General features: G+C 39.0%; 1 protein-coding gene and 1 long non-coding RNA gene across 2 annotated transcripts in view; one reads left to right on the top strand and one right to left on the bottom strand.

Moving 5' to 3' along the window:
- Nucleotides 1-12,678, bottom strand: part of LOC123986234 (kinase suppressor of Ras 1-like) — a 45,693-nt gene extending 33,015 nt beyond the window's left edge. The window contains exon 1 of the mRNA XM_046074384.1: nt 12,391-12,678. Within this exon, the coding sequence (XP_045930340.1) occupies nt 12,391-12,576 (186 nt within the window). The 5' untranslated portion in view covers nt 12,577-12,678. The remainder of the gene's footprint in view (nt 1-12,390) is intronic.
- Nucleotides 3,355-10,929, top strand: LOC123986242. Its single transcript, XR_006828826.1, has 4 exons — nt 3,355-3,422; nt 3,945-4,076; nt 9,754-9,920; nt 10,475-10,929. It is a non-coding gene; the product is annotated as an uncharacterized LOC123986242 (long non-coding RNA).
- Nucleotides 12,679-13,982: the final 1,304 nt, after the last annotated feature.

The raw sequence follows: 13,982 nt of genomic DNA, 5'->3' as shown, positions 1-13,982 counted from the left end.
TGAGCTCTTTGGATGTCACTGAGGTTGTTGTGGATGTAGCAAAGGTAAACTTGGGAAGACCACCTGCCAAGGATTTTGATGGTAATTTACTGATTATTCAACAAGAAACAAAACTTATTACTCAATTAATATAACTATTCATTTATCCAAAATAAATATAATAATTCTAATTAATAATTGAATATTTTATTAAATCACACTGAAAAAGAGACACATAACGCACTAGCAATAGAATAATTATAATAGTGATTATTATTTCCCCATCAGTGCTGTGCTATAATATTAATAATAAAAACAGACCCTAATTGTCAGATGCTGGATCAGAAAAATACTAGACCTCAAATTCAAAAGGATTGCTTTAACACAGATTAATTTTAACTCTGTATGTTAACCATTCCCCTGAACTGGAGAATATGAAGAATCTGAATTTTTAAGCACTTGACTTAAAACTTACAATGGTTCAGGCATGCATTTATTTCATCACTGAGTAATATGCAGTAAGATAATCACTGGTAAATGTACTTTTGCATCAGCGTTTGGGCGAAGAAAATAACTAAAAAGATTTACAGAGTGTAAAAATAGCCCGCATGTCTTGATAAAGCATGCTTTGACGTGCTTCCATGGTTCGAATTACAGGGGGGATTGGGTGGGTTTGACCCTAATTGCACCCCCCCCCCCCCCCCCCCCCCCCCCCCCCCAAAGAGGGAAAAACAACATGTCAGGGGGGTCTTTCTTAACTGTAATTTATATTACAATATATTTCCCATACTCATGCCTTATATTCAAGAATCTTAAAGCATGATTTCTGACACCCCTAAGATGGACCATACCATTTCCAAACCTTGACGTTACTTCACTTGCAGCTGCCCCAGTCCAGTCCACCACATGCTAGTGGAGACACTATAAGTTAACGGCAGGAGTTAGCTATCTAGCTTCTTTAATACACTTAATTTTCCTACCTTCAGAGTTTCATAATTAGCATTTATTTTACTTTAAATGAGCTATGTGATGTTAGCTAGTTGATAGTCCACCCTGTCATTTCATTACCACTATATCATTTCATTTCAATAGTTATTGTAGATACACATTTTGACATCAATATAGAGTTTATTATTTCAATTTTAAGTATTTTGTGAGTCTTTATACAATGCTGTAGAATAGTGTCCTCTGACTACAAAAGTTGTCAGGTGGTATGGGGCACCCATGAACTGGTGTAATGATTTATCATCATCTGTAGACACACATTAGTTAAATAAGCAAGGATATTGTAAGCATTGTAAGATTTTAGTTCACGGAAGCCCGCTCCTGCTGGGTTTTCTTTTTGACCTGGGAAAAAAAAGTTCACCACCCCGGTTGTCACTGTATAATTTGCACCCTGCATGCTTCACATATTCGTGCTGCTACAGTGTTCATGCACAGCTGTTGTGCTGCTAGTCACAGAGCTCACAGAGCACCACATTGTTGGGTCTCTGTCCAAACTACTCTCAAACTTTAGATGGTCGAAGGTGACATTTTTCAGCAGCAGCTTAGCGGCAAAGCTCTCAGTGAAATTTTCCTGGATAAGATTAAAAGAAGTACTGAAACATTTTGTGAAATCAGACCATTAGATTTAGCTCTTTCTTGTATAGAGGTAATCAATTTGCCCTGATGGTGCTAGAGGAAAGGTCATGGGGTCAAAAAAAAAATCTACTTTGGTTGGCCATAAATATCCTGACATGTATGGAAGACTTAATTGAACTTTAGTATTTGTAACCCACAGAAGACAATCCACAAATGTGTACTATGATTTACAAATATTTCACTATTCACAAATCTGTGTTTTTACATTTGTGTTGTGTAAAATCACATCCACAAAAATACAGAGTGATATGTACACACAAAACTTTTTTTACACATTTGCGGATTACTTCCTGTCAATTTGTGGGTCACGTTACATTTGTGAGTTCCTTTTTACACATTTGTGGAATTTTGTCCAATCTGTCCCGCTGAGATGTGTAAACAGAGATCTGTTTGAGAGCAATTTACTGGGTACACCAGCAGGTGGCGACAGCAACATTCTCTCCCATGAATTGACAGGATATTCACGGCACCAGCTAGCGTCATCCTCATCTGTAGAGACAACAAGGAAAAGGACTGTAGCCTTGTTTCAACAGTTTGCTAACTTTGTGTCTCCTGTGGTGAGTTAGCTATGTAACGTTAGCCCACGTTACGTAACAAGCTCATATTAAATCATTTAGTTCACAATAATTGGTTATTCCCTCTACAACTGGAGCTAGCATACCAATCTCTTATATAGCCTCCATTTACCGCTGTCCGGTGACCAGTTAGCATTTAGGTATATAGGGATAAAATCAGTAGGCTAGGATAATTTGACTTAGTGACAGTAAACCATGATGTTACTGCACTGTGTTTCTGTTGTATGGGATTGGCGTGAAGAGGATCTCCTACAATAAATCACTGAGCCTTTTCGTTCTCTGTTTCCCCATTTTCTCAGCAGCAACTTGGCCTCATCCTGTCCGAGCTGCTACTGGACTCCCAGCTTGCAGCACTGCTTTCTGAGCTACTTGTCATGATCCTGTCCTGAGTTTGTCTGGGTTATATTATTTTCGCCATGCCTTCTCTGTGTTTTGATTTTGGTTTCTCTGTGTTTCAGTCCTGTCTGTCTGTGGTATCCAGTCTTCTGCTTGTTCTGTGTGGTGGTTCTGTTCTGTCCTGTTATCTGTGTCTGCCTTAGTACTTGTTTAGTTCTGTTCCTGTCCCTCATGTGTTAGTTTTCTACCATCATGCTTGGGTTCCATCTGTTTGTTAGGTGTCATTTATGTTCTCTACCAGTTTCATTAATTAATCTGATTTTGTTCATTCTGCTTTAGTCTCTGTGTAGCCTTTATTATTTCATTCCTCTGCATCTTTAAGTTACTTCATATCTGTCTTGTCTCGTATCTTAGTTCGTAGTTCGTGTCTTTAGTTCTTAGTCCTGTACCTTAGTTCATGTCTTAGTGTTTACTCCTGGTCTGTGTACTTCTGTGTTTTGCCCATGTCTGCTCTGAGTTCTGTTTTATCTTTGCTTCTGTCTGTGTTCCTTGTTGATGTTAGTTTAGTCTGATGGTGTCTGGAGTAGTTTGTTATTTTCATTATTCTGATCTGTTACTTCTTACTTTGATATGTTTAGTGTTCGGTACTTGTGTTATGTCTGTTCACCTCCAGTAATCACTCTGCCAGCCAGTCTCCCTGTTTTCCCCTTCTGTCTCTCTGCCTCGTTAGCCCTGATCCCAATCACCTGTGTTGCTCCCACCCTGCTCATTAGCCCCTGTGTATAAATGTTTGGTGTTTCTGTTCATTCCCTGTCTGGTCATTGTTGCACGTATGCGCCGTTGTATGTACTACCAGTTACTGCTCTTGGATGTTACCACTTTCCTGTACCTGTGAGTTCTGTTCATGCCTGTTTGTTGTGCTTGGGATAAATAAACGCTGGAACTCAATCTCAGCTCACAGTGTCTTGTGTTTGGGCTCTCACCCCCTCTGCACTCACCCTCGGAATCCTGACACTACTTCTGCTGTCCCACTGGACTCACTACATCTAAACCTTTCTGTACATGTGTACATAGTTCTATCTGTCATAGATTAAATTGTGTGTATTTGCAAATCACACTGTATTTGTGTGGATATGATTTTACACAACACAAATATAAAAATACATGTTTTGGGTAGTGAGATATTTGTGTATGTGTTTATTTACAGATCTCTGCAGTACACATTGGACAAAATTCCACAAATGTAAACTAAACTGTGATTCATTTTACAAAGACTTCTTAGTACACAGAATTAAGTACAACAATTTAAGAAAGGTTGTATTGTCTTGGATATGTCAAACCAGTTTTACTAGAAAGGGGAGTGCATTGTGATTAGTTCAGCGGTGGAAGGTTACTAACACTGTGTCTACACAGGAGGCGTGAGCAGCACCTTGGCAGAGCAGCCCCAGCTTCACTACTCCATCTGTGTCTAGACGGAACGTTTTCAGGCATAGTATTGAGTGCAGGTCACACTGGCCTGTGTAGACAGCTGGATTGTTAACAATAGTTAAGTGAATTTGTCAGACAGACAACTGAAAAACGTGACGAAATGCTGCAAATAAATACTGTGTATTCAAGTATTGTGCTTAACCCTTCAGGCCCAGTGTTCACTGTAAAGGGCATCAAATACCAGGGGCGTTTTTAGGATCTTGAAACATTGGGGGTTTAGCCCAGCCCATAAAACTTCATATCTTCACATAATAATTGGACCCCACAACCCCACCCCAAAGTTAAGTCTGTAAAGCAGTAAAGCAACAGTAAACATCCTCTACTTATACGGCACAGCAAAGCTCACAACAACACTATTAACTGTCTCATTTTGATGTTGCTAAATTGTAATGTCATGTGTCTAATTATAATAATATAACAACAAAACTGCGACAGTATGAAAACATGGTGTGGGGGTACTCCCACGTACTCCCACTTAAAGAGCGACGCAGGCTGCTTTCCAACAGGCCACCTGTGCCATGGTGTGGCTCACTAGATTTCAGTTGTATTAGTAGAACATAAAGCCTTAAACTGAAAAGACATTTGCCTGATTTTCTAAATGTTTGCATCTGCCCAGCTCTGTGACTGTGACAAGCGCCCGACCAGCGCTTTACTATGTGACTGAGCGCGCACAGCCTGGATGAGCTTTTCTCGGTTAAAGAACCAAAATGCAGATTACAGACTGGTGAAGTTATAAAAGGTATGAATGGAAAATGTAGCGAAATTAAGAGTAGTCCTACATTATATGTACCCACCCCTGCTGCAGACAACATCACTGCTGCCTTCAGCTAGAAGTAACAGCAGCACAAAAGAAAAGTCTGTAATATTGAGGCACTTTGCTGCACCGGCCTGGGGAAACTTTTTTTCCTCCCTCAACATTTCTATCAGCTACATTTTGTCTGGGACTGCTGTGGATTGTGTGAGTGATTGACTGGTCACTTAGTAAACCGCCTCCTATATGAGACAGCTCCAAAATCGCCTGAGCCAGGAAGGCAATGCCAAATAAAACTTTACATTAGGAAAGAGGGGGGACCAAACATAGATTTTCAAATGAAATATGTATAATGCCTCCTCTGCCTATCAGGTGATGAACCTCACACAAGTTAATTTCAGCGCCTCTGATGCAGTGCAGCTCACAGCTTCAGGTGGAGCAGAGAGGACAGACACAGAGCTACAGCTGGATCATCTTATTCTGGCTAATTTGTAGAAGAATAAATAATAACAATAATCTCTCTCTCTCGCTCGCTCCCGCGCACGTAACGTTAGTTAAACCTGTAAAGTTCAATTTCGGCCTTTTGTTATTTGTTTTTTAAAAATCCTTCTGAGATCCGGGGCTTTTCAAAAAACATCTGGGGCTACGACGCCGCCAATGAAAAAGCACAGATTTTTTCAGAAAAGATTTTACTTTGGCCTAGTACCTAAGTACACTCTAATAACCAATAATGTTAGGTCTTTACAGAAGTTGTCATGTGACAGAGTAAGGCATGACATTACAAGACATGCTTGACTTATTGTCCTACCTCAGTTTTCTACATGTGATCCTGTGAGGTTTGGTAAAAGCCCATGCAGGCTGACTATCAGCCTGAGCGTCTCCTGCTCTCTGCTGCTCTGCGTTTCTGAGCCCACCTGTTGCTTCCTCCTCTGTGTCAGAAGAAATTGAATCACCCTGGGGCACAGCTCTAACCCTGCCTGCAGTGTTTGTGTTCACTATTCTCTACAAGGCGCTTTCACGTCTGTCAAGCTGTGTGCAGGTTTGTGTGTGTGTGCGCCTGCGTCTGTGTATTTTGTTGGTATGTGCAGATGCGGGTTTGGGTGTGTATAAATAGCACACTGGGGAGGGACAGAGGCTTGCAGAGCTGCTGACTCAACACATTCTAGTTTGGGTGAGTGCTCATCACACAGTCATACACCAGTATGGATGGTGCTACTGAAGGACAGTGCAGGACTCTGTCCAACCAACACACTGCAGTGCATAACTACCAGACCTCACTAGTACTGTCAACACCAGGCCATCTAGGCCTTACAACAGTCAAAGAATTTAAGATTTACTGAAATTCAAGCTATCTAAGGCTTTGATGCCCCCCTGCATACCCTTGCAATAGTGATGCATTCCAATTGCATGGGAAATTAATTACGAAAACATGTCGATTTGCATTAGGAGTGTCAGCACACTGAAGCTATTTGACCATCTAAAGTTTGGGAGAGACCCACCAACGTGTTGCTCTGTGAGCTCTGTAAATCATTCCAGAGCACTTTGTCAAGATGTCAGCAAGACAGCACCACAAATCCTGTTTCTTTTTGTCCCCACACAAGCCTGATGTATCAGGATCATTAACACGAGGAGTGTGTTTCTGTCAGTAGTAGTCACTTAAAATTGATTTACTTAATCGCCCCCATGTTAAAAATAATTTCTGCACTGCTGCTGTCATGGTAAGGTCACATTACATGAGTCATCTAATGTTTTAGCAGATTTATTATATTTTCTGTTTAACGGCCATTTGGAAGTGACAAAATGGCTTTAACTAATGTTACAGACTGTTGTTACAGCCTGTAAATCGTTTAAATTATTTCCCTTATCCCACAATGATCCAAAATACATTTGCCAGTGACAATCTTTCTGTATATTACTCCAGTGATGAAACCATCTTAAAGCTCCAGTGTGTAATATTGAGGAGGATCTATTGACAGAAATGCAATATAATACCCATAATTATGTTTACATTGGTGTATAAAGACCTTACATAATGATACGTTACATTTTACGTACGAAAAAGAACAACAAGTACCGTTAGTAGTATGGTCTAGACCTGCTCTTTTATGAAAAGCGCTGTGAGATAACTGTTGTTGTGATTTGGCGCTATATAAATAAAATTGAATTGAAAATTGAATCGAATAGTAGTAGTAGTAGTAGTAGTCGTCTGGTTTATTTGAAGTAAGAAAAGAAGTGAAATTTGGACAAACGGAGCCGACAGAGCGTGTCAGCCAACGTAGCTTCTCCTGCACACTATGTGACCTGTGACTGGTGGTGCATTCATGTGGTGTCAGAATAATCAGAATGTTTTTTGTCCTTAAATCTTTACTGCAAAAAGATAAATAAAGTGTACATGCAATACGTACAAAATCAGGTATTGCATATACATATGTTGCAAACATGTAATATGGTTAATTTGCTGTCCATGTAGAGTGAACTAGATGTCTGGGTGTTGTTTATATGCTCTGATAATACTAATCCAACACATCTTTGTAGTAGCGTCCATGTTGATTCCACAGTCCGACTTAAAAGCACATGAACACCCACTAAAGTCAGAAGAACAACTTCACAACTCGGGAAATGGAACCATCTGAGGAGCACGCGATGCCATGAGATGCCACTAAAACTTACACACTGAACCTTTAAGTTTTGAATAAAGTACCTGAGTAAAAATAAAGATTCTCCAGTTCAGGGGAAGAGTTGACATACAGAGTTTAAATTAATCTGTGTCACAGCAATCCTTTTGAATTTGAGGTCCAATATTTTTCTGATCCGGCATCTGTTATTATTTTAAGTATTATAACAGTGATGTGGAAATTTTAAAACATGCTATTATTCTCATTTTTGTAATGATCTTTATGTGTCTCTTTTTCAGAATCTTTGAATAAAATATAGTATTATTAGTGACACATGTTTTTGATATCTTTTTTGGATAAATTAATTGTTATATTAATTCAGTAATAAAAAAATCTTCTGAATAATCATAACTCAATAATCATCCTTCACTCATGTCATGAGTGTTGCATAGTTTGCCCACCACAGGGCGATCTGCAACACCCCTGTTCAAAACAGCGCCACACATTCACCACAAAGCAAAACAATCAGCTGACCAGATTCTACCAGAGCATTCAGAACCAACAATTGAGAGTATGTGATCACTGTGAGTTGGTCATTTGTTAAAAACTTAAAAAATAATAAATATAGCCCTCATCTCTTCTCCTCCTGAAAACATTCAGGACCATACTTGCTAACCCTCCTGTTTTTCATTGCCCTCTCCTGGCTTCCTCCCAGGTCACAGCAGTGTGTTTAATGTTACAGCAGGTGAGTGGTGGAGGCTACGCTGCTGACAGACGTGATTGTAGATTAATTTCTGAATCAGTGTGGCAGTTCTAGTGAACGTTTCTATCATTTGTCCCTAGTTCATCACTTCTAAATATTCTCTAACATCACTTAAAGCAGCAAACGCTGCCCATTGCTATCAGATTAACCACAAAGCTAGTTAATGTTTATCAGTGGTAGAGCGCAATCGTTAATGAGCGGTTAAACTATAATGTTTAACTTGTTCCAAACATATCTATGAGCTACTTGTCTGTAGCTACAGTCGGTATGTCAGAAATGATTAAACTAGAGGGGACATGTAAATAAACATGAGCTGAACAAGTATCTAACACAGCTTCCAGCCAATCAAAGTTATCTAGCTCCTCTTTCAAATGTGCAGCGTCAGTGTGAAATTTCAAAGTTGCAAGTCCTCATTGTAGACAGTCATGGATTATTAACAGCAGCGTTTCTCTGGGTCACTATCATAAACGGCATGGTTTAGACAGATGGTGGTAACTAAGTTCTGATTTCATGGCTGCGCTCCATTGACTTGTATGCAAAAGGAGTCGTTTTCTAGCTATTTTTTTTTTTTTTTTTTCCATGTTATAGTCAAACATTGTTCCCGGGGCACTTAATAGTAATAGTTACAATCGCTACCCAGAGAGGTTGAAAGGAGAAGTACAATTTATTCTCTTTCCAAAACCTAAAATAAATCCAGAAAAATGTAGGCTGTGGATTGTTCCTAATGTTATGTTAGTTAGATAACGCTAGCTAAATTACTACTGAATATAAAGTTATAAAGCTATACTGTTCTGCTTTTTCATGATTGTAATAGTAAATGGAGACCTACCCAGCTGTACAGGAACCTTAATATCATTTTCCTCTTTCTCAGTATTCAAGTAATACAGTGGTTCACTTTTACTCTGTAATCGGCAGGATTTAGCTTCTGTCTTTATTTGTTTCACGTCAGTTTAGTCAGTTTGACAGCCTGAATACAACCTTCAAATGCACAATGCAAATGCAAAACTGTCTGCTTCTTTCTGAGATCGTTTTTTCCAAAAATTAGACAATATTTCTCCAGGGAGTGATGTAATAGACAGTGGCTGCGCTGTGATAAATGTCTGACACGTCCGACAGTTTGTCGGCAAGAGTAACTAAGGTGGGGCGTGGCTTAGTGAAGGGTTAACTGTTTCCATTATTTCAGTTGTTGAGACTGTCTTATTTTTTTTCATAATCCATTCAGGAAAAGGTATTATTGCCCATATAAATAACGGCTTTCAATATCGACCTGTTCTGAGAGTGGTTTGTACAGGAAAGGGGTCTACTATCCAAATCATTTTCAAAATCCTAATATTGCCTTATAAATCGGCTCCTTTTACTTTAATATCGGCATCGGCCCCCAAAAACCCGTATCGCTCTAATAAGAGGGCAGAAAGAGGAGAGAAAACAAAGACTGGGCACAGGCCATCACGCTGGGACCCTAAATGAATAGACTAGACAGGTTCCACCCATGGCTCTACCACACTGAGTGTTCAGTATTACACCATATCATGCAATTCAGTTCATTTCAATGTAATATTGTATGAACACAATGACCAATAATGCCATTTTACAATCTCCTTACAGAAATGTTCAGCCACTTATTTTAGCAACATAAGCAGGCACCAAAGAGAGGAGGGGCCAGTCATCAAGACAACAGCACTGCCAGCTCTCCAGAGATGACTGTTTAGATAAGCATATGACGACAGAGCACCACAAACAGTCTGTGAAGTCACATGCCTTACTGGCACAAGGTAAAGTTCCGCCGATGACATATCATAATAGGAAGTTATTTTAACTGATGAAGATGTCTCAGGTAGAACCTGCTTTTGTTGCAGTAACCATCAAAGAAAACATACAGTCCCCTCCAAAAGTATTGGAACAGTATGGCAAATGTCTTTGTTTTTGTTGTTTACTGAAGACATTTGTGTTTAAGATCAAAAGCTGAGTATGAGACAAGAGTTCAGAATTTCAGCTTTTATTTCCTGGTACTTACATCTAGATGTGTTAAACAACTCAGGACATAGCACCGTTTGTATTAGACCACAGCATTCTTAGGTGAGCAAAAGTAATGGAACAAATAATCTTATAGTATATAACAGTATATAATAACATTTAATATTTTGGAGGGGACTGTATGTTTGTAACTGCTTGACTTAGGTTCTTCAGTTCTTGTTGTTTTTGACCTGGTTGGGATTTTAGAGCATGAGGCAATCATGGTGGACTTCAAATTACATTCATATTTATGTTTCATCACTGCAAATCAGCTCATAATAATATTCAATCTATATTTATTCTCTACTTTTAGATCATAAAAAGACCAACTGTCAGCCTCATTTAATAATTCATCAGATGTTGGAGATTTTGGCCACCATGGTTGAGGAGCTAATCCTCTCCTCCATGGCTATCGGGCTGGAGGTGGATGAAAGCACAAATGTTTCTGTGGACAACAATTAATGACTGAATCTGAGTTGTTAGGGGTCTGCCATATCATATTTTCATGGTATATCATTTTTAAATTTTTTAAAAATCATTTAGTGACAGTGGCAATATTCCCACTTACTGATTCCTTGTCTTGATTTTTTTCCCTTTCTGTTCTGAATGGCTGTTCTGAAAGTCCTTGGGCCAAGTGAATCTGAGACCACAGAAAAAATTACTGGCAGCTTTTAACAGCAATTCTGGCCATTATTGTGTACTGCAGCTGCACTTTGTGTTGTTATTAATCTTTCATCTCATGACACCTGGCATTATGTTCTCAGCTGCCAAAGGCCTGTATGGATTCTGTTGCACCGACCGCTTTGTCGCTGCAGTTTTTTTCCAGCCAATATACAGCAGCCAAGTAAATAAGGCCATATCTATTTATCATTTTTTTAATTAGCTAAAAACCTTTCAAAACCTTCACTTTTAAGTCATAAGGTGGTCACTACTATGTGTAAGATTCTTGTTGTTTTTGTCAGCCAAATTCCTATCGACTATGTAAAAATGGCATTAAAGTATTTAAAGGGGATCAGTGATTGTCCCAGTGTTTTTGGGATGACAAATATGGCAGGATATCTTCACAGACGTCATAAACAAACAGATTTGACAAGTAAAAGAGCTTCATTGACACAGTTAACTCTTCCATCCCTCTAATCCTGCCAGCATTTTATAGGTGATGAAAAATACACTTCTGCCATCTAGTGACTTTTTTTTTGTTTTTGTCTTAAACAGTTTTGTTTGTTGGACCCTTTTGAAACTGATGTATTTTTCTTTCTTCATTCTTCTGTCTGAATGATGTCAGTTTGGTATGGGGGTATGTGGGTATGTGGGTGGGGATCATGGCGCACAGGTCAGGCTCTGTGTCCAGCATGTATGCATGATAGGAGTGGAATGAAGGGGAGGTTACATCATCAAGGTGTAACTAGATTAGAAGGGCCCCTCCAGGCATACCTGGCATAGATAATAAATGATTTAGATTGGATCATAGTGTGGTACATTCCAAAATATATGGCTGTTATCACACTTGATACCACAAAGCCTAGCTTTTTTAGTATAATTTTAAAATGTAAATAACAGTTGTCAGGGCATAAAACCAAATGATCTGTTGATCTTTACAAATAAATATTTGATTGTCTAACAGTAGCATAGCCATCAGTGATGAAAGAAATAGAAAGACCTTGAATTCAAAATTCAAATCAAATTATGGATTTGGAGAATCATGACACCCTAATCATTACATTATTTAAACTTGTGCATTTCTTAATGTGACAATGGAAATGTCTTATGTGGGAAAGTTTTTTTTAAACATTTGCTAGCTGGCTAATAGTACAAGTAGGCATAGACATCTCAAACTTTCCCTTTTCAACTAAATACAAAATGTGTGACTATTAAACGTTAAACACTGTGAGGTGGTTACCACCACCACATGGGAATGGAGGTTATCACTACCTGAGTCGCCACTTCTGGTAACAGCAATCAAAACATCAAATAATATTAAACTGTGACCTTGGCCAAAAAATAACTGCGACAGTACAGTGAACATTCCTTATCATGACACAGAAGCTGATGTGTAACAATTAATACTGTGTAGCACCTGTTTCAGATGATTAAGAAACGGTCCCCCTAACCAGCAAGAAGACGGCAGATGTTCCAGAACGTTACACTTCAGTGAAGTTACAGACCTTTTTGGAGGCTCAAGCACCGGGCTGGGAGCATGAGCATCGTGTGTACTTTAACGGAGCCTACCTCTAAAGTGCGGATCTCTTGCTGGCTGAGGTGGTCGGATGCGGCGCATCTGGTCAGGAGAGCCTGCAGGCTAGAGATGGAAATGTCCACCAGGTTCTGGATGAGTTGGCACTGATACAGAGTTTCCTCATGGTCCCCGGGCTCTGTTCTGCTGTGAACCATTCCTCTGCCCGCTTCTCTGTCCATTCCTCTACATCGACATTCCCAGTTTATCACAACAGCGACCTAAAGACGAGTCTCACACCAGCGCTTCCTCGAAACAATACGTAACATGTTTCCGTGTTTGTACTTCCATGAAGGTACTGAGAGTTTCCTTAACCAAGCTAACTGAAACAAGAACAAGGCAGCAGAAATTAAAAACTACTTCCTTCAAATTAGACATTGAACGTTCCTTCAGAGGATATAACGGGATATAACTACATGTAATAAAAAAGAGTATTAAATTTATTATAACTTGTTTTTACATCAATTACAGGTGATTGGCTACAGAGCAACCAATAGGCCTACAATTCATGGTGAAACTGCTGAAGAAACATAAACTGGAGAACTTGGATTTATAAAGCAGACATCTTATAAACATTCGTTTTAACCTCTTTATCTGTCCAACTTAGCTAATGCAATCTTCAAGACTACTTTTCGTCGTCATTCAAACCCTGTATTATTTTGTAGGGCTGTTTTATGCTTTTCTTGAAGCAGGTATGTTTTATTTCCTGTTTTATTGTAGCTAATGCTGCGTTCGAGACCGGTCCGAACTGGGATATTTCCCAGTTGAAACTTCCGACGTCAAAGCGTTTCAGGTGCAAGATGGTTCATGACGCCAAACGTAAACAAAAACATGGTTGACCGTGAGAAGCTCATGTTAATGTGGCAAGTGTATGCACAGTTGAACTATCAGCAGAGCAGCCTCCGTGCATTTATAAACAATACAGAGGTGGAAAAACGACGCATTAGGTAAGACACCATTGTACAGTAAATGTAAAATCTTATATTCTATTCACTAACCTAATACAAATCTGTAGCCTACAAATTGAAAACAAAATAGATGTAAAAGGAAATAAAATATGTACAAGCATTAACTTAAACAAACAGAAAGTTAAGGCTAAACATAAACCGAAATAAAACATCAGCTTTATTAGCCATGTATGTGTACACATAATGAGGAATTTCACTCACTTGTAGCCTACGTTGCTCACTATGTGCTTACTTAGACAATAAAGAATCAGACGCACACTACATTAGGCCTATAAACACATACACACAACATATACACACCATAAACAAAAACAATGTTGACAGATCAAGACAATAGGGCAATGAGCAGAGTGCAAAGGATGCAGAAGTAAATCATTATCAGTATTATTATAATGTATATGTCGAAGGTGGATGTTAGATACACATATGCACATACATGGATACATACACACGCATTGATATTTACATATACATACACACACACATACACATGTACACACAATGCAGTGGAGCAGAGGATGCTGAAATAAATAGTATTATGATAATAATAGTAGTATTACGTGCAGGTGTTATATACGTGAGTTAGGTGGATATGATATAGTAGTAGTAGTAATAGTACT

This window comes from Micropterus dolomieu, linkage group LG17 (genome assembly GCF_021292245.1).
Source record: "Micropterus dolomieu isolate WLL.071019.BEF.003 ecotype Adirondacks linkage group LG17, ASM2129224v1, whole genome shotgun sequence".
NCBI lineage: Eukaryota > Metazoa > Chordata > Actinopteri > Centrarchiformes > Centrarchidae > Micropterus > Micropterus dolomieu.
Note: the sequence above shows the minus strand (reverse complement) of the source record. Positions and strands in the feature narration are given on the sequence as shown.